At 50.6% G+C, this 22,497-nt stretch overlaps 1 protein-coding gene across 1 annotated transcript in view; it reads right to left on the bottom strand.

Moving 5' to 3' along the window:
* Positions 1-22,497, bottom strand: part of VWF (von Willebrand factor) — a 140,999-nt gene that overhangs the window by 91,340 nt on the left and 27,162 nt on the right. The window contains exons 7-13 of the mRNA XM_066357550.1: positions 16,378-16,594; positions 14,512-14,634; positions 13,532-13,643; positions 12,496-12,542; positions 5,186-5,322; positions 4,563-4,701; positions 3,351-3,451 (exon numbers count right to left, since the gene is read on the bottom strand). Of these exons, the coding sequence (XP_066213647.1) occupies positions 3,351-3,451; positions 4,563-4,701; positions 5,186-5,322; positions 12,496-12,542; positions 13,532-13,643; positions 14,512-14,634; positions 16,378-16,594 (876 nt within the window). The remainder of the gene's footprint in view (positions 1-3,350; positions 3,452-4,562; positions 4,702-5,185; positions 5,323-12,495; positions 12,543-13,531; positions 13,644-14,511; positions 14,635-16,377; positions 16,595-22,497) is intronic.

Raw genomic sequence — 22,497 nt, forward strand, 5'->3', positions numbered from 1 at the left:
ACTCTAGAGCAGCCTGCTGAGGGTGACCTGGAGGGGTCCTGGGGTCAAACTCCAGGCCATTGGCATGTGGCCCCTTCTCCATTCTTCTAAGCCCAAAGTGCATGTTCAGGGACAGCTTGGAGAGTCAAGTCTGCCTCTCATCCAGCACGGCTGGGGGCAAAGGCTGGTGTCAACCGAGAGGGCCTTCGTTCAAAGATGGTGCAGGGCTGGGCTCCAGAGTCCTGCCTCCGCTCTGCAGGTAATTAATGTAGCCAGATGTGCTCCCTGTGTTCAGAGGCCCTCATGAGCTTGGCCTGGGCCCCGCGTGGTCATCTCTTGGATAACCCCTGCATCTGACTTAACAAGATGCAAGATGACCTATTGAGTGGAAGGTTCTAGACCCATAAAAAATATACCCAAGTAAATATCATCAACAAGTAATGGTTACTTGTTTGCTTTACAAATATCACAGTGCCCCCTTAGACACCCAGGCCTTCCCTGACCTCCTTATTTAAAGGATAATCTTCTGACCCTGCACTTCTCACCTCCTTCTTGGCTTTATTTATCTCCCCAGGATTTATTGCCTTCTAATACATGATATAATTTACTCGTTGGTTTTATTTATTGTCTGTCTCTCCATCCCCAATAGAATTTAAACTAAATGAGGCCAGGATTCTTGTCTGTTTTGTCTCACTGCTGTAACCTCAGCCTCTCTAATGGTGCCTGTGGGCACGCAATAGGTATGTGGTGAATGAATGCTTGAACAAATGACTGAATAAATTCATGAATGAATGAGGTTCTCTCTGGACACAGAACAAAATGTAATGCCACAGTCAAGGCTAGCCTTGAGCAAAGCAAAACTGGTGACAGCTCTTCCTCTACCCCCATATCTCAGCACCCTCTTTCCTCCTCATTCTCAGACCTGAGTGACCTCTTATCCCCAAAGGCCTCTCTTGTTCATCCCACCAGGCCAGCCATCACTCCCGTCCCCCACTCTCCAAAATGATATCTTTGTCCATCCCCTTGGCCTGCCTCAGGGGTCAGCTGGCCTGGGTTGAAGAGCGGGTGTATCCATGGACACGGGGCCAGGCCTGGCCACCAGCCCTCCATTAGCCCGACACCGGGGACTTAGAGAGCACGCTTCTTGTTTGAAATAAACCTCAAATCAGACACTTCTGACAAGACTGTCAGGGGGTGTTTCTACACCACTCTGCCTACCCTGAGCTGGTGCTGCCTGCACAGCCCTCCTGCCTGGACCACCCAGCCCTCGGGCACAGGGCAGCCGTGCCCGCTGAGAGGGAAGGAGAGCAGGAGCCCTGCGCACCTCTCTGCCGCCTCCCCCGGTGAGTGCACGCAGCCTGCTCCTCCCGGAGTCCTGCTGCCAGCTGGATCCTCCCCTGGGCCCAGGGCAGCCCCCACGAACCGGAACCTGCGTCAGCACGGTAATGTGCCCGCCTCCCAGCCCGTCCAAAGATGCCCCCTTTCCTCCTCCAGACCAAAACATGGAGGATCCCATAGCCGTGGGGTGGTCTGCCCCTCTTCTGAATCTTGACCAATGAAGTCCTCTTTTTGTTAGCTCAACAGACTTCAACTCACCCTCAAAGAGAGCCCTGTACCCCATCTCCACAGAAAGAAGTCTTCCTATCTCTCCTCAGAAGAGAGACAGGGAACAGAGAGCCCTGAAGGGAACAGCCACCCTGACAGGACATGTCACGGGCCTGCTGACTCAGGGGCGGGGTCACACCATCAAGAGTGCCCTCTGTGGGGTGCAGCGCCCTCTTCCTGACAAAATAAAATGGTTAATGGGGACCCTCATTTCAAGACACATGAGCAGAAGGTGACATTAGAAACCCAAGTTCTACTCCTCACTCTGTAACCATCACCAGGAGACCCGGGGCAAGTCACTTTTTTGCTCCAGAAATGATGGACCTGTATTTCCAGGTATAAATGAGGAGTCAACAAGAAGGGCTCCTTGTGCTCTATGGTCTGTGCTCATAAGGTTTATTTTTTTATAAAAGAAACAGAAAATTAATGTGAAACTCTCTGAGGGACTTTAAAACAAGAAAAAGAACATGACGTCATAAAGACGGAGGAAAGAAGGATCTCATCAGAGACACCACAGATGTCCATCACTGGATAATACCACCAGCCTTGTAGGACATGGGACCCAGGGACACAGAAGGGGACTCTCCAGGGATCCTAGGAATGATCTAAAGCAGTGGTTCTCAATGGTCTGGGGACCCATGTGGGGACTCTGATGCCCTTTAAAGAGGTCCTGCAAGGCCAAAACATTTTCATAATAATACAAAGACCTCCCTTGCATTCTCTTACAAGTGCGAAGTGGTGTTCTCCAGAGGCAATGTGACATGTAATATTGCTAAAGATTGAATCCAGAAGAGGATATGAGACCAGCTGTCTCCTATTAAACCAGCCATTAAAGAAATTTTCAGAATTGTAAAACAATGGTATTCTCATCGCTACTTATTTTTGTTTTGGAAAACATAGCTATTTCAGCCCCCTCAAAAAAACTGTTGTTTATATTAGCACATAGTGGGTTTATTATTGTTATTTCTAAATGAATTCATGAGCACATATTTTAAATGTCTCTTATTTAATTTCTAATCTGGTAAATATCAATAGCTATTAACCTTCATCAACAATCTTGGTCCTGAGTAATTTTTAAAAGTACAAAAACACTTGATGACCAAAAGATGAGAAGCAGGACGATGCCCAGTGAGCTGCTGAGCTCTGGCCCAGTCTGTGCAGCGTGGGACATGTCCCCAACCCCCAGGAGACCCGGTTGCTTTGTTTATAAAATGGCAGTGACAATACCTGCTAGAGAAATTTCCAGAGAAAAACCTACCTGGACGTTCTGTGAAATACACCCATCACAATGTAAATGTGACTCTATCGCTACGGAGAGCAAGGGGAAGTGCTGTCTGTACCTCACCAGGTCCAGGGAGGTACTTCCCAGTACAACCCTCCCAGACGGTGGGATGGCTTTGTCCCCCAGGATGCACAACACGGTCTTGGCTGAGTGCTAATCTGGCTCTTCCCTGCTGCCCACAATGGGAATCCTGGGGGACACCCTGTTTCTAGGTCTCATTGCAGCCAAGAGACTAGGCTGCAATCTGCCCTTCCCAGCCCCTCAGAAGCCCACCCCAGACGTGAGAAACCTGAGGGCAAACAAGGAGAGTCCAGACAGCAAACACCAGCCTCTCCTAAACAAGAGAGGCCTGTTCCTCGCTCTGGGGGCACTGGGCCTGTGCAGAAATGAATTCTTCTCCCACACACAGAGCCACTCTGCCCGGAGCACAAGGGGCACTTTGTAAGGCTGGGCTGCAGGGATGCAGCGATCAGAGGGGGTCTACCTTCACCAGCAGTCTCCCGCGGCCATCCCAGTCCATCTGTAGGTCTTCCCCGTAGCTGAGGCGCACAGACGCCATCACGGTATGTTGGATGCGGAGGTCACCTAAAGTGAGCAGGGGCAGAATTTAGGCTGAGATTGGGAGAGGGCAGTGTGGTGACAGGCAGCTATATTGTGGGAGAGATGGGGTGTCTCACAATGAAAACAATCAGTATGGGGAAGACAGGGATGTCCATGAACCGTAAGGGGGTCTCAGGAAGAAGGGTGACAGGGATGGGCATAGTGCAAAAAGGACACACACCCCACCCCCCCCCATCCCCGCACCCCGTCCCCCAGAAGGCGTCTCTGTCGTCTTCCTGTAGCCTGCCATTCCCCCTCCTGCCACAAGATGACGGCAGAGGCTTGTGCTGCCATCACTTGCACAGGTGCCCTGAGCCAAGCAAGGATCTGTCTCCCATCTAACCTGTAACCCTGAGCATTCCCTGGACCCCTCTGCTGTTGTACAACACTCCCAGACTGAATTACTCAGTACTCACAGCTGAGCCATACTGTGTGCCCTGGAGGAACATGTTATCTCATGGGCAGACACACACAACGTTAAACTAACACACAAGCATGCTGTGTGCAATGCCAAGATAGCAAGCCGTGGGGAGGGCAATGGCCATGAAGAAGAAGGAAAGGTCTGAGAGCCACTTTGAGGGTGAAGGTTGAGATTATGCTAGGTGACATGGCACTGTGCCGCCTGGCAAATCACTGGACAGGTAGATTTTCCCCGTCATCACTCATAGGTCACAGGGTCACCTGGTTTTGCCCTATGACATCCCAGGGTCTTACTCACCACCAACCATCCCCCACCTCAACCTCTCAATGACAGCCTCTGCTCCTTTTCCACCTCAAAATAGAACCAGAGATGTGAAGCCCAACCGTCAACTCTCTGCTTTGGCTCAAGCTAAGTGGGAATCCTCTTGGTTCTGTTTTCCCTTCTAAGCTTTCTCCCAGGCCTGGTCGTCTCCAGCATCCAGTCATCTTCCTCCACTTGTCCTCCTCCTCCAGGAAGCCTTCCTTTCTTGCATGGATGCATGCCGAGGATACCCAGCCTGCCCTTCAAACACAGCACTCTCCCACATCCCACAGAAGAAGCAGCAGCGCGGTGCCAAGGGCGGGTGCACTGGGGGAGCTAGGCCAGCTCAGGCCTGTAAGCAGAGGCGAGACTCACCTTGCAGGAGGGGTATCAGGACATCCTGGCCGTCTATGGAGACCCCGCCCCCATGCTTCAGCTTCACCAGGCTGTTGTGCAGGCTGGGCAGGCGGACAGTGACTGAGCGGGTGCAGACAGCATCAGGGTCATCAGCACACTGCCAAGAGGAGCACGCAGAGTGATGTCACAACCCCCCGCCAGCCCAGGACCCCAGCCCAGGACCCACAGACTCAGAGAAAGACTCCAATCTCAAGCAGCTTCTGGCCTTCTCACATAGAACAACTCCATTCTCAGGGAAGGACCTCTGTGAATAGCGCCCCCTGGAGTTGTGTGGCAAGAAGGCCCTGAGTCCAGCCTCTCCCCCTGCCCAGCTTCCCATGGCTCCTACACCCCTTCTCGTCTTGGTCTGGTCTTTAAAAATGAACTCCAGGCCCCTGGCTTGTCCTGTTTCTTGCACCTATTATTTCAAAGCGAGTTGGGGACTTTGACCCTAGGGGGAGCCCTATGCATTCTTATGTCCTCAATTTGGCACCGTTCTCTAGGGGAAAGATGTGTGGACACAGCAGCTCAGTAAAGATGGACCCTCGCGCCACCCCCGGCACTCCTCGGTTGGCCTCCCTACAAGGGGCCTGGCAGCTCACCTGCACAGTCTCTGTGACGATGGAGAAGGAGTGGTCCTGGCAGTCCCGTGCCAGCAGGTACTGGCAGACCCCGCTGAAGGTAAAGTACCTGTCGTCAAAGCTCTTGAAGTGGGCTTGTCCTGTGATGAGACACTCCCCTGCAGGGGCACAGAGCAGGACTGAGAGAGGGGGAGGAGGGGCAGGCCCCTGGAGCGGCAGAATCTACTTCTCTGATCTGATTTCCTGCTCTGACCTCCACTGATTTGTGTTCCAACGTTTCTCGGGAATCAGAAATCTAAATATTTTATTTAGCTTATCTCCTTGAGGGATGGAGCTGCAGGCAGAGATGGAAGCCTGCATGAGGGGCCCCCTCACCCAAGTGACACAGACCGTCTGCGAGTTCCACCAGGAGCGGCTAAATCAGACTCCGCTCCTCAAACTACTCGGTCTTTTGGTTCAATGCCCCATTTTATCAAGGAGGCAACAAAGAGAGTGACAGAGTCACACTCAGTCAGTGGCAGAGCCTAGACCAGCACCTGCAGCTCCTGGCTCTCAGCTCCCAGCAGCTCCCAGTCCTTCCCCATAGCCACTCCCAGGAGCTCTGGCCCTGTGGGCATCAGACACCCGGCGCCCGCAGGGTGCCAGCCCAGGGAGGGGCCTTTCTCTGCACTGGCATGGTGGGAGCTCCCAGAACCGAACTGAACTGTAGGACACCCAGTTGGCGTCCAGGAAGTCCGAGAACTGGATGGTGTGGGAGGAAAATGCCACAAACATTTGCTGTTAGAAGTGCCATGAGTAGAAATAAATAGATCATGGCTTCCCACTGCACTGTCCCCCAAGAAGGGCAGGAGTGGGGGTCCCGGTGCATGGAAGTCGGAGCAGAACAGGAAATGAGGACGGGGCCAGGGTCGCCCAAGTGGATTGGGAACGGACTGGAATTCCAAACCCGCCGATGTCACAGGAAAGCCTTTTCTAAGTGGCTGTTTCTCAGAAACCACCTTTACTCTACAAACACCGTGACAGGCCCTCGTGTCCAATGTCTTGACCCTGTGGCAGTAAAATGGCAAGAACTTTCCCTCCAACCTTTCTCTGTTTTCTCAAGAACGTTCTTATCAGAGTAAGAAATTGGACTTTCATTATCTCTGTCCATGCCCAGGAAAGAGGGGTCAACAAGAAAATGGGCAAACATTCAAAAGCAAAACTTTCAGGGCTAGAATCTACTTCTCTGATCTGATTTCCTGCTCTGACCTCTACTGATTTGTGTTCCAACATTTTTCGGGAATCAGAAATCTAAATATTTTATTTAGCTTATCTCCTTGAGGGATGGAGCTGCAGGCACAGGACAGCCAGGGACCTGGGAGGGTGAGCAGCCAGGAAGCAGCCGACCCTGGGAGCTGGAGCACCGGCCAGAACAGTGGGCCATGTGGCAAAGCTCACCCTCCTCTGTCCCAGGTGGGCGGACACCCAAGACATCCCCAGTCAGGCTGTCAATCAGCAAAAGGCAGCCCATAGTAGACAGTTAACCCATTGCAAGCCAGAGAAGGGAGGCAATTAAAGTTTAGTAGACAAATGAATGAAAAGTAGGTGCTTCTTAAAACAACATACAAAGTAGAACCACCAAAAGTTAAAGCAGATCCACTACATGATTAAAGATGCCCCCTCACTTAAAAAAAAATCCCTCATCTGGCCCTGGCCGGTTGGCTCAGTGGTAGAGCATCGGCCTGGCGTGCAGGAGTCCCAGGTTCAATTCCCGGCCAGGGCACACAGGAGAGGTGCCCATCTGCTTCTCCACCCCTCCCCCTCTCCTTCCTCTCTGTCTCTCTCTTCCCCTCCTGCAGGCAAGGCTCCATTGGAGCAAAGATGGCCCGGGCGCTGAGGATGGCTCTGTGGCCTCTGCCTCAGGCACTACAGTGGCTCTGGTCGCAACAGAGCGACGCCTCGGATGGGCAGAGCATCGCCCCCTGGTGGGCATGCCGGGTGGATCCTAGTCGGGAGCATGCAGGAGTCTGTCTGACTGCCTCTCCGTTTCCAGCTTCAGAAAAATACAAAAAAAAAAAAAAAAAAAAATCCCTCATCTGATGAAACACATTACCTCCTCTAAACAAACCCTTTTGTCCAGTCAGGGAGCCTCTACAGCGCTGCTCTGCTTAGCTCATTGGCTTCAGTCCTTTTCCTTGCAGCTACAGAAATACCAGCCCACAGCCTTTAGCAAAGCAATTCAGACTTCCTCCCGATATAAAGAGTCACCAAAGACTGCCTCTAAATCACAATCTCATAATCGCGACCAAACGTACAAGATGCATTTCTAAGTGTTCTGTGGGCAGCATCTCATTTTCTGTTCCCCTGAGCTGGCTGGTCATTATTAGCCCTACTTTACAGATGCAGAAAAGAAAGCACAGAGAAAAAGCTGTCCAAGGCCCCAAAGGAGTCAAACAGGGCTTTGTGCATGGGCATGTGTCTTGTCCGGAGCACAGAGCACTCCACACCACTCCACACTGCCTCCTGGACTGGCTCCTGCGGCTTCTCGTAAGCCTGATGTCATGAGGTCCAGGCTTGACGTCACTCTGGTCCTGGGCCCACAGGAGCAGCTGGGTCTGGATGTGGAGACTGAGCAGAGGAAAGCCTTGGCTATGAACAGTGATGAACTGGCCTGACCTGAAGGAGGTATGAAATCCCAACGTGGGCTGGGGCAGGCCACAGGAGACCTTCCACAGTGTTTCTAGACAGGCATTGGCCCTGATTTTACTCGTCACTATCTCTATTAGCCAGGACTTTCAAAACTGGCAGTGTGAATCTCAAGGCTCAAGGACAGGACTGTGCTAGAATGCATGAGAAACGATCCCAAACCAAATGTGCGACAAGTGTACCAAGGCTCTCCCCGCTTCCGCAGACTACGCAGGTGCATGGGCCTTCCATGGCACCAGCCCGAGGTAGGTTCTGGCCCTGTCTCGCTCTCCTGCCCCGCCTGCTTTAGCCACACCCCACCGCACACCACCCCTGCCCATTCCAGGCTCCTGTGGGGCGTGTGCTCAGTCGACCCTGGTAAAACAGCGGTGGTTGTGAAGATGAAAATAGCTAACATGTATGGAGGGCTTGCTGTGTGCCACCTCACACAGCTTCCACGGGATGAAGCTGCTGTTACCATCTCTATTTTACAGATTAGAAAACTGAAGCTGCAAATGATGAATCAGTTTGCCAAAAGTCACCCAGCTCATGCGTGGTGGAACCCGGGCTGCCTGAGTCCGCACCCCCTGTCCCCAGCCCAACACTATGCTACCTGTTTATGCTCACAGGATTTGGGCCACAAATGGAAAGCCCTCCACTTAGTCTTAGACCTTCCCAGTTCCAGAGGAGCGCCTTCCACAATCTTCCATTGGGAGTTTGAAATTCCATCACCAGAGCTTTTAATTGTTTAAGAAATAGTCCCAATGAACAGCACACACTTTCCTCATTTACCCTAAACAAACCTTTATGGTTCAATGGAAACTGAATTAGCAGAGCTTCTCTGGGCAGCATCTTCTGCAGAGGAAGGGAAGTGAGGCTCACGGCTACAGGAAGGTTGTCTGCAGGCTATGGGGAAACCACGATTTTGCCTGGTACCGCCCTAATTTCTAACCAGAATAGAGGTGTGAGTGGTCAAGGAAGATCTCAAGCATGGCACAGAAGCTCCAGCCCCTCTCCACATAGACTGAAGCTGGGCTGGGTGAGTGTTTCTCCTGCCCTTCTCCACATAGACTGAAGCTGGGCTGGGTGAGAGTTTCTCCTGCCCCTCTCCACATAGACTGAAGCTGGGCTGGGTGAGTGTTTCTCCTGCCCCTCTCCACATAGACTGAAGCTGGGCTGGGTGAGTGTTTCTCCTGCCCCTCTCCACATAGACTGAAGCTGGGCTGGGTGAGTGTTTCTCCTGCCCCTCTCCACATAGACTGAAGCTGGGCTGGGTGAGTGTTTCTCCTGCCCTTCTCCACATAGACTGAAGCTGGGCTGGGTGAGTGTTTCTCCTGCCCCTCTCCACATAGACTGAAGCTGGGCTGGGTGAGTGTTTCTCCTGCCCCTCTCCACATAGACTGAAGCTGGGCTGGGTGAGTGTTTCTCCTGCCCACTCCCCATACACAACACCCTGTGCTAGGCAGCTTCCAAGATGTACCACATGTTCCTCGTACACTGTATTTCATGTCTTTCTGTGATCCCCTCACCTTGTGTATAGACAGACAAGTGGACTTGTTGCTAGTAAGTATAATACAGCAAGAAGTGAGGCATGTCACTTTGGAGATCAGGGTTTTAAAAGACTGTGGCTTCTGTCATGGCTGCTCTCCCTCACTCTCTCTGACATCACTCATCCTAGAGGAAGCCAGCTGTCATGTCATGAAACAGCCCCATGGAGGGGTCCATGTAAGAGGGAACAAAGTCTACCAATCACTGCATGAGTGAGCTTCAGAGTGCTCCTCTCACCCCGATGGAGACTTCAGATAAGACTGAAGCCCAGTCAATACCTGAACTGCAATTTCATGAGACCTTGGCCCAGAAGCACCCAGCTAAGCCACACTCAGACTTCTAACATGCAGAAACTCTGAGATAATAAATGTGTGTTGTTTGCTAAGTTTAGGATCATTTGTTACACAGCAATAGACAACTAATACACTCTCATGTTATTCTAGAGAATCTAAGCCCAGCTCTCTATTTCTAAGACTCACAACATCAGCTCCTCCAGGGACTGCAAAGAAGTAGACTGAAGCAAGGTGTATAAATATGTCTGTGTGCTATAGGTTGAAATGGACTGGGAGGCAACAACCAACTGAACTCCAGAACTAGAAATAGAAGGTCAGAGCCAAGCTTAGTAATGCAGAGCAATAGCTTAGTAGCGTCATTGACAAAATATCAAACCACAGAGTTAGAGCTGGTTATCCTTCCATCAAGCCTTCAGGAAAATTTTTTGCATCCTCAGCAAATCTATTTTCTAATTTTTGAATTGTTGACCAATGGATTGTTTAGTAAAAGGCAAAAGATTTGTCTACCCCAGACCAAGCATTCCATGTACACAGTGGGTATTTGAATAATTGTTGGATGGATGGATGGATGGATGGATGGATGGATGGGTGGGTGGAAGGAAAACCCTCGCTTAGAAAGTGTTTATTAAGAATTTCTAACCTGACCAGGCAGTGGTGCAGTGGATAGAGTGTCAGACTGGGATGTGGAGGACCCAGGTTCGAGACCTCGAGGTCGCCAGCTTGAGAGCAGGCTCATCTGGTTTGAGCAAAGCTCACCAGCTTGGACCCAGTGTCGCTGGCTTGAGCAAGGGGTCACTCAGTCTGCTGAAGGCCCATGGTCAAGGCACATATGAGAAAGCAATCAATGAACAACTAAGGCAGGGTCCCCAAACTTTTTACACAGGGGGCTAGTTCACTGTCCCTCAGACCATTGGAGGGCTAGACTATAAAAAAAAAAACTATGAACAAATCCCTATGCACACTGCACATATCTTATTTTAAAGTAAAAAGACAAAACGGGAACAAATACAATATTTAAAATATAGAACAAGTAAATTTAAATCAACAAACTGACCAGTATTTCAATGGGAACTATGCTCCTCTCACTGACCACCAATGAAAGAGGTGCCCCTTCTGGAAGTGTGGTGGGGGCCGGATAAAGAGCCTCAGGGGGCCGCATGCGGCCCGCGGGCTGTAGTTTAGGGACCCCTGAACTAAGGTGTCGCAACAAAAAACTGATAATTGATGCTTTTCATCTCTCTCCGTTCCTATCTGTCTGTCCCTACTATCCCACTCTCTCTCTGTCTCTGTGTAAAAAAAAAAAAAAAAGAATTTCTAATCTGGTAGTCAGTCTGACAAACAGAATAAAATGAATTCTTAATTCCATCTACTGTGGCTCACAGATATACAAAAAGTAGTGCTTATTATTTAGATATTAAAAGTCTTTTCACAGGTCAATTACAGCTACCTCATATGTGTTTCAAAGGACTCCTTGGGTTTTTCACAGGGTGTGATTATGTTAAACTGGAGCATTGATATCACTTGCAAGAGCAATCTTTTGTCCCTTTTGCTTCCTCCAAGAATTGCACAGAAGAGAAACTTGCTAGTTGGCTATCCCTGGGCCAGATCAATTGACCTATCCCTACTGCTTACTTTCCATCTAGTTCCAGAATTTTCCCAGAATAGTGGGCACTAGGTAAGGTCCTAAATGAACTAAAAGCCACAGATCCCAAATATGATCCCAGATAGCCACGCTCAACCCCTCCTATTAGCCCGCCAAAGCCAATGTGGCCCCTTGGGGCCACAGGGAGGGAAGCCTGTTATTTGGCTGTTTGCCTTGCAATTTTTTGTTGCGCTATACAAACATAGGGACCCACAAAGTAGTATCCACTATGCAAGCTGAAGTGGAGCCGGTCTCTAACTAAGTGTGAAGCCACTCCAGAGCTCATGAAGGCTGGGAAGTTCCTCCTGCAAAGGGCTGAAGCAAGGACTAGGAGGGACAGGGAAGGGGAGGGCGGAAGTAGAAGTCAGACAGTTGTGAGCTTGAGCCCTGTCTCTGTTGCTCAGCAGCTATGTGACCTTAGACAAGTTATTTACCCTCTCTAGGTATGTTTCCCCTTTTGTAAAATGAGACGAAATTGTACCTGCCTCACAGGTTGTTGTGATAAGGCAGTACATGTAAAGTACTTAACGTATCGCCTTACATACAGCAAACATCACATGAGTGACCACAAATGGGAAAACCGGCAGGGGAAGAGCCACGGCCCTTGAGGGGTGAGCCAGAAGGGGGCCTCGATGGGCAGTGTTTGCAGTAAACAGAATATAGAGTTTGGAGCCAAACAGAGGAGAAAGTAAAGAGCAGAAATTCTGAGGCAATTTTTCCTAAATAGATTTTTTGTGGTGGGGACAGGATAAGAGGAATCATTTGGTGGCCGGATTTTCCTGGCTCCTAGACCATGTCAAGGTTTTCATATTAGGCATTCCAGAAAATTCCAGAAATTCTCACTTCCAGCTTAAAGAATTACTAGACTCTTCTTCCTCTTAATTTTCCAAAGAATTTGAGTCATCTGTGTTTAGTCAACCATGCCCTTATAGCCTTTATAGCTCATTCGACCTTGATCCTTTTCTCATGAATACAACAAAACCTCAGCCCAGGTGCGTTTTCCCTCAGTGGGTCCATGAGTGGGTCAGCACGGCTGGCATCTGAGACCAGAGCTGTGGCCAAGGGATTATATGCAGTGCGTGCAGGGAGGCCACCTTCGCCCTGCCTTGATGTGTGGCTCACAAGGGGTGGGTGACATACCTCTCCATTCAGAGAAGGCAGAAGATGGGCAAAAGGTCACCTACCTGGACATTCTTCATTGCTGCAGACCCACAGGCTGTTTCGGCAGATGCTGTTGGGGAGAGAAGCACAGATCATGGGTAGTTCTGCAAACGTGAGGTGCAGGAACGATCTGGAGCTGTCTGCAGATAGCACAGCCCCCAAGGAAGGGATGGGGAGGGGAGAAGAGCTGGTGTGGAGAGTCTCCGTGAGGTTAAAGGTGTACAGGACAGGGCTTTGGTCACAGAGGAAACTGGGAGAGACAGTGCCAAAGGGAAGAAACCAACAGAGAAATAGACAAAACAAAAAAGCCAGGGCATCTAATGTCCCTACCCAGGCACTAAACAATCAAATTCCTCCTACTATGTGTACGTGCGCACACGCGCTCACATGTATAAACACACACAGCTAGTGGAGGACAGGGAAGGAGTCGCCCCAAGAATCATGTCGAGCAGCTCTCAGAGACTCCTGGAAGTTGCCAGGCAGGGAAAGACAGCAAAGGGAAGAGGCCAGGAGGCAAAACGAGGAGTGGTTTTCCCGTGTGCGGAGGCAGGTGAAGTGAACCAGAGCAAACATCAGAGGAGCTTCCTCGCGAAAGGATCTGAGCTGAGCAGAGAGGGCAGCCCAGGCTGGGCCTGGGCGATCACAGGGAACCGGGGGGCAGGCCTGTGCGAGTTTCCACAGGCACTGCTGCCTCCTTCCACCTAGTAGATAAACAATCCCAAGGACAGAAGATCTGTCTGTGACTTGCTGACTGTTACACAGTCCCTCTTCAGGAAAAGAGAGTCACTTGTTAAAGCATGGTTTGGAGGAAAGCTAGAAATGTTGTGTGCATGAAAGGTCCTTCCCTCCCTGGCCCCGCCTCTTACAGGCGGATCTGTAGTATAATCCTCGCTTTCCATCATTGACTTCCATGCCCTTCCCCCAACCTCCCCCCATCTCAACCTCTTCTCCCTCAGCCCAGCCCAGCTCCTGTCCACCTCCCACTGCCCCACCGGCCCCAGCTTCCCCTCCACAGCCCCTGGGCAGCTCTCCCAGACCACACGCGGCAGCCCCAGTTACCAGGTGTTGCAGTCTCGCGAGAGAGAGGCGCCTGGAGGGTACCGCTTCCCAGAATGCACACAGGAACACTCGGCGCTTTCCACACAGCGGCCTTCATCGAGGAGCTGTCCCTCTGGGTTCAAGGGCATCAAGGCACAGGATCAGCCTTGTCATCGTCATTACTCATCTCACAACTATAGAATCCCCATGGCTGATCATCAGTTTAGGGCTTCTTCCAAGAAATTCAAAGAACTTGTTCTGCGATGTTAATCTTTCACATTAGCACAATATTAAGGAGGGGAGTTGTTAATCTCCACTCTGCTGATGAAAAATTGGAGAAAAAGTTTTGTTCAAGGTCTCTAAATAGGGAAGTCATGAGCGTAGGCTGAGGGCTTCTTCCAGGAAGCTCAGAGAACTTGTGCTTCCCTTCATAGTAACACAATGAGAGAGGGCAAGATCATTCCTCTCCATTTTACAGATGAAATCAAGGCAAGAATTTTGTTCAAGGTCTTCCAGGAGGGAAGTCATGACCCAAAACACACAGGACTCACTTTTCATAATGTAACAGGGTTTTTCACCAAACCTCGCAAGGTCTCTCCTGAGGAGGACATCCTAGTGCAAAGCTCTTTTTCAGCTGAGCTCACATCACAAAAACAGAAAATATTTTAAAATATTTTCTCCCTGACCAGTTCCCTGACACTTAACCAAAAAAACAAAAGTGCCATCAGATTGGGCCTTCTGTTCCCCAAATAAAGTCACTATTGGCACCAAGACCATCCTCCTGCTTTCTAGACACACATGGATCCAGTACAACAGGAAAACATAAATTAAAAATAAATGCCAGCTTAATCCTGACCACTCTGTATGAAGAATTAAAAAATAAATAAAAGGCGTCTGATTTCAGTCATGGGGAGCAAACACAAGGGGCTTTCATCCTGCTTTCCCAAGCCAAGAGCACTGGCAAGGTCTTGGATCTGTAAAGAAAGTGGGAAGTTCATTACCAGGGCAGCTGCAGCCATCCACACATTGCTCCTGACACACGTCGTTGATGGGCAGGCTCTGGCAGGTTCTGGTGCAAGGGGACACACACTCCTTGTACTCCATGCCAGCAGGGCACGCCGGGCCTGAAACAGAGAGCTCAGCAGTCTCCCAGAGCAATTCCCCGCAGGCAGCCTCTCACAGGCCACCCCGTCCTTATGCCTCCTCCGCCTGCCCCCTTGGTCTCCAGGGCCCCAGGGGCCATCTCCATCCCAACGACACTCCAATGGCCAACGTCCTTTCTAAGGCCATCTCATCCAACCACCCCTTCCCTGAAGGACCATCTTTCATCATGCATAGCCTGGCTAGGACCCAGCAGGGTCACCTGGGACCACCACCCCTTCCTCTTGGTTATCTGCTCTTTCTTCCTTCCTCCCTCCCTCCCTCCCTCCCTCCCTCCCTCCCTCTCTCTTTCTTCTTTCTTTCTTTCTTTCTTTCTTTCTTTCTTTCTTTCTTTCTTTCTTTCTTTCTTTCTTTCTTTCTTTCTTTCTTTCCTCTGTCCTGTGCTCTGTCCCTTTCAACTAAAACCCTCTCAGGGTGACACCAAACTCCTCTAGGCTGAAAATGAAAGGCCTCTGGTGACCAAGCAAGGAGTAAATGACATCCTCATCACATTCTCTTCTGAGGGCCCCTCTTCCTCATAAAATTGCCCCCAAATGTCCCACCCAGTCCAGGGCATAATAGCATTCACACTCGCCTTCCCTCTTATTTCCCATTTATTTCCACTGTGCTACAGGGCTGCCTTTAGAGCTTGTCACCTACACATGTGTCCTCCCAGCTGGACCCAGTAGCTCATGGACGAGGGCTTCTCTCCTGCTCTTTCTCAAACCCTGTGACTGAACTGACACTCAGACCAACTGCAGGACCAGAACTCTTTTCTGGGTTATAACAACACTAAACAATTGTTCCAAACCACCTTCCTCCAAGAGACATTAGGTATTTCTCCCAGCAAAGACCGAAACAAAGTCCCTCCCCCTCACAGAGGAGAACCAGCAGCTCAGAGCCACCCTCCCCACATTCCACAGCACAGATGAAAAGCTCTGGCTTGTGAGCTGAATAAACACAGACTGGAAACTGTGTGTGTGGTGGAACTATCTGGCCGGCTCCTCCACCTCTCTCCGGCGTATGAGCTGTGTAATTATTGCAGACTGGCCGCTTGTCTGCACGGCTTGGATCCGTGGAAAGTCTGGGGAGACAGCAGCTGGCTTCCTTCAAGCTCTTACTTAACCATGATAATGTGGGGATGGTGACAATGTTGATGACTAGGGACCCAAAGAGATCAGAAGATCAAAACCAGGGGTGTCACGAGGTGAGGCGTAGGGACTGGTGAGCACTGGGCCTTGAGGACAGAAGGCTGACTTAATTAAAGGGGAGAACATAATAAAAGCCTGTCCGGAGCTGCAGGGTCACCCACAGATGACTCTCTCCCTCCGTCAGCTCAGACAGGCAGTCGGCAAAGATAATCACTGAAGGTGCCGAGATTCTGGTCTCAGGCGCCGGATGTTCTAACACCCAGAGGATGGCTCCCCTGAGGGAGTCATGGCAAACTAAGGGATGCAGGAGTGAGGACAGAGGCGGGAGAAATGTCACGGAGACTGGAAAGGCCTTTCAGGCCTCGTCACAGCCTTTAAGGGGGAGAATCCCTCTGTGGGCCAGCACTCAATGGCCAGGTGACCAAGGGGTGGGGCCCTGCTGGCTGGGGCACGGTAAAGGCGCACAGTAGTGACACAGACTGAGAGCTTCTTGAGGGACACCCCAGGACAGAGACCACTGCTCCCCAGACCCCAAGCACCACCACACCCAGCCAAGGAGGACGGACAGTGACTTACGACATGCGCTGTGGTGGGTCCAGCCATACAAAATCATCCCTTGCTGGGCACAGGCCCGGGCGTATTCCAGGAGGGCCACGCAGGGGCACCTTGGCCCCTGGGTGCACGTGCACAGAGTCCTTTCACACAGGGCCACGAAAGGCTCGGGGTCCACCAAGGGGTGGCAGCGGGCGAACACCGAGGCACTCTTCAGAAGCTGGCACTGCTCCCACGGGCCCTGCAGGAAGAAGATGGCACCTCGGTGAGGGCCGCAGCAGGGGGCCCTGGCTCTGTACCGCGCTCACCTAGTGCGCCCCTGAGTGGGGCCCTGTAGAGACTTCCCTGAAAACCAGAAGTTCCCCCACACTGGGATGGTGCCTGGCACCTCGTAGGCACTTATCAACAGTTACCAAATTAAACTATCTATCAATCAAAGGAAAGATATTGGACTCATGCTATGTGAAGTATACTGAGACTGAAGAGCCCTCCTAAACGGAGCCTTGGAAATCCAGAGTCCAAGGCCCTTGACTACGGTGGCAGTCAGCGTCCCCTGAAAGGAGAAAGTAGAGAAAAAGAAAATAGTGGAAAGAATGTTGAACTTGGAGTTCATGTGGCTTCAGAGCCAGGAATGCCAATCAGCTTCTCCTTTGCCCTGACCTAGTCACCTCTCCTCCCTGGCATTGGTCTTCTCCACTGTACATGAGGAGGTGGGACAAGTGTTATAAAGCAGACATTCCCAGGCCTTACCCCCGAGACTGAAACTCAGTGTGACAGGGATGGAGTTCAGTGAGACTTTTCAACATTTCCCCAGGGGACTCCTGCGACCAGACGGGACCGGTTCCCATCATCAAAACTGCTAGGGTTCTGTGAACTGTCCCAGAGACACTCCACCAGCAAGGGCTCTTCTCGGGGGTTAGCATCTTGTTGATACCCTCAACCCAGCAGCACAAGGCAGGCTTGGGCCTGTCGTCTTCAATTACTCCCGTAACACATTAGATAAACAAATACACTCCTGTACGCTGTATTTGCAAACATCTCTGCATTCTGTATTTTAATGATTCTAAATGTACATCTTTTTCACAGTTTAACATCTCTGAAGTTGGAGTGCAACTTACAATTGATATTACACGTAAACTGGCAACTCTTTATTTCTTTTTTTACTTTTTTTTTTAATTCGGTGAAAGGAGGGGAGGTAGAGAGACAGACTCCCACATGTGCCCCAACCAGGATCCACCCAGCAAGCCCACTAGAGGGTGATGCTCTGCCCATCTGGGGTGTTGCTCTGTTGCTTAGCAACTGAGCTCTTCTTAGCATGTGAGGCAGAGGCCATGGAGTCATCCTCAGCACCCAGGGCCAACCTGCTCTAATGAGCCATGGCTGCACAGGAGGAAGAGAGAGAGAGAGAGAGAGAGAAGTGAGAGGGGTGGAGTGGAGAAGCAGATGGTCACTTTTGCTGTGTGCCCTGACCAGGAACCAAACCAGAGATCCATAAGCTGGGCTGACGCTCCACCACTGAGCCAACCAGAGAAAGCCAGCTTTTTCTTTCTCAGTGATATACATGGGCCAGTGGTGTGTCTTAGAATCAACAATGTCTTCAATTAGACCCTACACTGTATTGCCACTGGAAATGACCCCCACTGGGTGTGTCATTTCTTTTAGGTATGGGTATGCTCTCTGATGGGAAGCCAGCAGTCCATGAAACAGGGGTCAGGAACCTATGGCTCACGAGTCAGATGTGGCTCTTTTGATGGCTGCATCTGGCTCGCAGACAAATCTTTAATTAAAAAATAATAACGTTAAAAATATAAAACATTCTCATGTATTACAATCCATTCATTTCCTACCACTCATGTTCATGGTTGCAGGTGGCTGGAGCCAATCACAGCTGTCCTCTGGGACAACACCAAATTTTTATTGAATAATGCATAACGTACAGGGGTCGTTGTATGGTTCTCACAGAATTACATTTTAAAATATGTGGCGTTCATGGCTCTCTCAGTCAAAAAAGCTCCCAACCCCTGCCATGAAAGGACTTCAGCTAAAAAGAGAGAAGTATAAGACTATCTAAACAGAAGAGCTGAATCCTGAAGGGTAAACCAGAGCCAAGCCAGTCTGCTCAAACTGTTCAAAGGACGGCCAGAGAAAGTCTGCATAAACCAGGAGCGAGGAGCCAGGACCATCTGCCTCATCCTATGTGCCACCGTGGAGGGCCCAGGGAATAGAAATCTGACTCAGTGCTGCTCACCGTCCTCTAAAACCACCGTAGGAGCACCAGCGACAGGGACACGCTGTGGTCCTAGGGAAATCTGTGTCCTGCTCATGGAGCCACTAAGTAGGAGCCCAGACTCCAGCCCAGACTGCACAGTCCACCATCAGAACCAGGCAGGCAGGGCAAAATGTCACAGACGCACCTGGACTGTAGCAGGCTCAGAAAAGGGTGCAGACAGGGGGAGGCCCGGGGCGCAGATGGCCCAAGCAGATAGGCGTGGCTAGTTCCCGCTGCACCTTATAAAAGCTGCTGCTGCGAGTTTGTGCATGAGGACAATTGCCAACTCTGCACGCTGGGCGCCAAGTGCTGACAAGGGAACTCCTTCCATGACCCTCCCTACTGACGTACACCCTTTAGAATAGAGATCCGGCACCCACTGTGTAGCCCAGAGAAAGCGCAGGCTTCAGCCCAGTTCTGCCACTTCCTGGGGGTGGGGACTGAGACGCGCCCTCCCATCATTAGAGAAGGATGTCCTGCGTTAAATGGGGATATAGCAGGACTGCCTCATGGGTGGTGAGAAAACCCAAAGGGACTGGCACCGACCAGGCTATCAGCAAACGAGGACTCCTCTCGTGGGTCCCAGGACCATCGAGGTCTCGAGTGATACATGCATCCTTCCATTTGCCACCCCAAGAATTTCATAAAAGAGGAAACTGAGGTTTCTGCAGATAATGCCAGGAAGAGCCAGTCCTGCCCTGAATGTGTTATGACTTCACAGACCTGGGTCCAAGTTCGCCTCTTCCCCATGCTGACAGCGTGACCTTGGGCTGCTTACTTAACTCCATCTGATGATGATGTTAATAACAGAGCCCTCTGAGAAGACTGCAGTGAAGACTGAATGGAATAACGCACGTAAAGGTTCAGACCAATAAATGGTGACCCCATATCATCATCATCATCAACATCCTGGCCACCAGAGAGATCCCTCCACTGTCCCTCCTGCCGTTAGGTTTATCTCCCAGAATGAAGAGCAGGTTATCAGTAAGACAGAAGGACGTCTCCGTCTCTTTCTGCCCATCTCCATCTCTCTGGGCTGTATAGGATAACCATGACAATGCTGTCAATTGCCCTACTATCTCGGAGGCTCCCTGGTGAACAGAGGAGTTGCTTTTGCTATTCTTTGATTTGGGAGGTCACACCGACCCAGAACAAATGGGGTTTCTTTCTGGCGAAGGAATGAGGGAGGACCTACCCTTTGTAACCAGCAAGTCTAAGACTCTCTTGAGGCTCGGGACAGGCAGTCTTGGTTTCTGAACTCCTAAAGAACAGCTGAGGGCCACCCTGAGAAGGCTCTTACCTACCTCTTTTTCCCACCTGCAAGCTAAAACCAGAAAGGCAAACCACAAAAAGGCAACTCCATGGGATTTCTTCTAGTGATGGCTGCCACCCTCTGGCTGTGGGACAACAGCTTGGAGCTGTCCCTGCACCATGGGACTATCTCTTGCAGGCACAGGGACCAGGCACCTAGGGTGCTCACCAGCAGGACACAGTCAAGTCAGAGGAAAGAAGAGCCAGAGGAAAGAAGAGACCCAGGTCTCAGTATCCCTTCCTCTGTCAGAGGGACAGTGGGCAGGGTCCCGCCTGGCTTGTCTCTAGCTGGCCCCGGTCTGTTTTCTCTCCTGTTCAGAGGAAGAGTGCGAGCAGTAGCCCTGCACATTTCCAGGGAAGGCCCTTGAGGCACTGAGTGGTTTACAAGAAACCTTGGCCAAGAGGGTGTTTGCTGGCTGTTTGTCTGCAGGATGGGAGTGGATTTCGGCAGAAACAGTTACCACCCTCCTTAGAACAATTCCAGTGGCCTCCGCCGTTGGCACCTCAAATCCGGCTCAGATTTCTTTCTCGGCAGAGACAAAAGGAGAGATTTGTACCCCCATCTTGCCCTCCAGCCCTCCCCTCCAGCCCTGGCCTGCACATGGCCTCCTAGAGTGACTACAGCTGAGGGCCCGGCAGAACTGCCAGCCACCAGAGCGCATCACGGTGGCACCTCTAGCTTGTGACCCCTGCCCCACCCCCTGGGCTTCTGTCTTCCACCACAGGCAATCCTGCCAGCCCAGGCCAGTTCCCAAGACAAGACGTCTCCACAGAAGCAAGTCCAAGCTGGAGCCGGCATCGTGCCCTCTTGGGCTCGGGGTAGAGACATCAGCATGTAAGAAGTGCAAACCTTCACTCAGTAAGCATTGGCTGGGTGCCTCTGGGTCTGCAGCAGTGTGTCGTGGTCAACATCAAAGGCAAAGCTGACTGTCACAGCCCACCTTAGAGGGCCAAGTTCTGGCTCCCAGGATCTGCCTCCTGGCCCACCTCCCTAGTTCATCCCTCCCCACTCCCCATCTCCTGTGTTACTGGTGGTTTCCTGAGTGAAAGCCGCACCACCCACTTTCACAAACTGACCCTTCAGAGGCCCGAGGATGCTTCGAAGAACCCAAACCTCCTCAGAGACCGGTGAAATAACCATAGTCTTCCAGATTTGGAAACTGAGGCATGGAGAGAGTAAAGAATTTACTAGGTCAGAGGTTTAAAGAGTGTGGTCTCGGGACCCCGTACAGACTCACAAGATCCTTTCAAGGCTCCATAAGGTTAAAGACCATTTTCATAACAATACTAAGATGTTATTTGCCCTCTGTGCTCTAAGTCCTTTGGCAAGTGCACAGTGGAATTTCCCGGAGTCTGTGACACGTGATATCATGACAGACTGAGTGCACACACAGACATGAGGGTCCAGCCAGACAGTGAAGAGACTTGAAAAACCATGAAACAATGCCATTCTTCTTCCTAAACATTGCTTTTGTTTAGAATTTATTGTTATGTTTATTCAAAGGATATCATGCCTGTAAATTATAATGTGTTTATTATTTTTAAATGAGTTAACATGATTTTGATGTCTCCGTTTTAACATCTAATGTAGTAAATATCAATAGATCTAACAGAAATAAAATCTCTTTGGCGTCCCCAGCTGTTTTTAGGAGTGTAAAGGGATCTTGAGATTAAACCATTTGCAAACTACTGAACTAGCGAAAGGGTGACCACACAGGACTGAAACCTGGATTCTGTCTACAGACCAGCTACCTGCCACCAAACCACAATTTACATGGCCTTCCATGCCTTCGAGGCACCTGCCTCTCCCCGCTGTGTTTTCTCACAATCAGATGAGAAGACAGTGTAGTTCAGTGGCTACAGCACCAGTTTTAGAAGCCCGGTGGCACTGGAGTCCCAACCCCCTTACTTCTGAAATATGAGACTTTAGGAAAATTATCTCACCTCTCTGCACCTGTTCCCTCACTCGTTAGAGAGGGAGAGTGTGGAAGAGGTTGAAAGTCATCCAGGATCTATCTATTCTTCCATCCTTTCTCAGTCATAGGACTCTCAGTTTTCCATTTTCCCCAGACACACAGCCACAGGGAATAAAGACTCCATTTCTCAGCCACCCCTGCAGCCAGCAGTAGCCATGACTAAGCTGTGCCCAGCAGAATATAAGCAGAAGGGTCTGTGCAACTTGCAGGAAGTGTTCTCAGAAAGAGAGGGTGTTTCTTCCTCAGTCCCCTCTCTTCCTGCTGCTAGGATGGCTATGCTGCCTAAGGCCTGAGCTGCCCTCTGGGACCATGCCTCATGCTCATGACAACAGAGAAATCAGAAGGACCCTGGATCCTTGTACCATGGACGGGGTCCTGTGCTGGCTTTGGACATCCCACCCCGAGCTTCTTTACAATAAGGAAGAAATACACTTCTACGATGTATATGCTGTTGTTACTTTAGGTGTCCTGTCACGCACAGCAGAACCTACTGCTAACATACACAGCAATACCTACTCTCAATGATTGCTACAAAATAAAATTAAATACAATTACCCAGGAAGATAATTGAGCACTTATAACTATTAT

The sequence above is a fragment of the Saccopteryx leptura genome, chromosome 1 (assembly GCF_036850995.1).
Source record: "Saccopteryx leptura isolate mSacLep1 chromosome 1, mSacLep1_pri_phased_curated, whole genome shotgun sequence".
Taxonomy (NCBI): domain Eukaryota; kingdom Metazoa; phylum Chordata; class Mammalia; order Chiroptera; family Emballonuridae; genus Saccopteryx; species Saccopteryx leptura.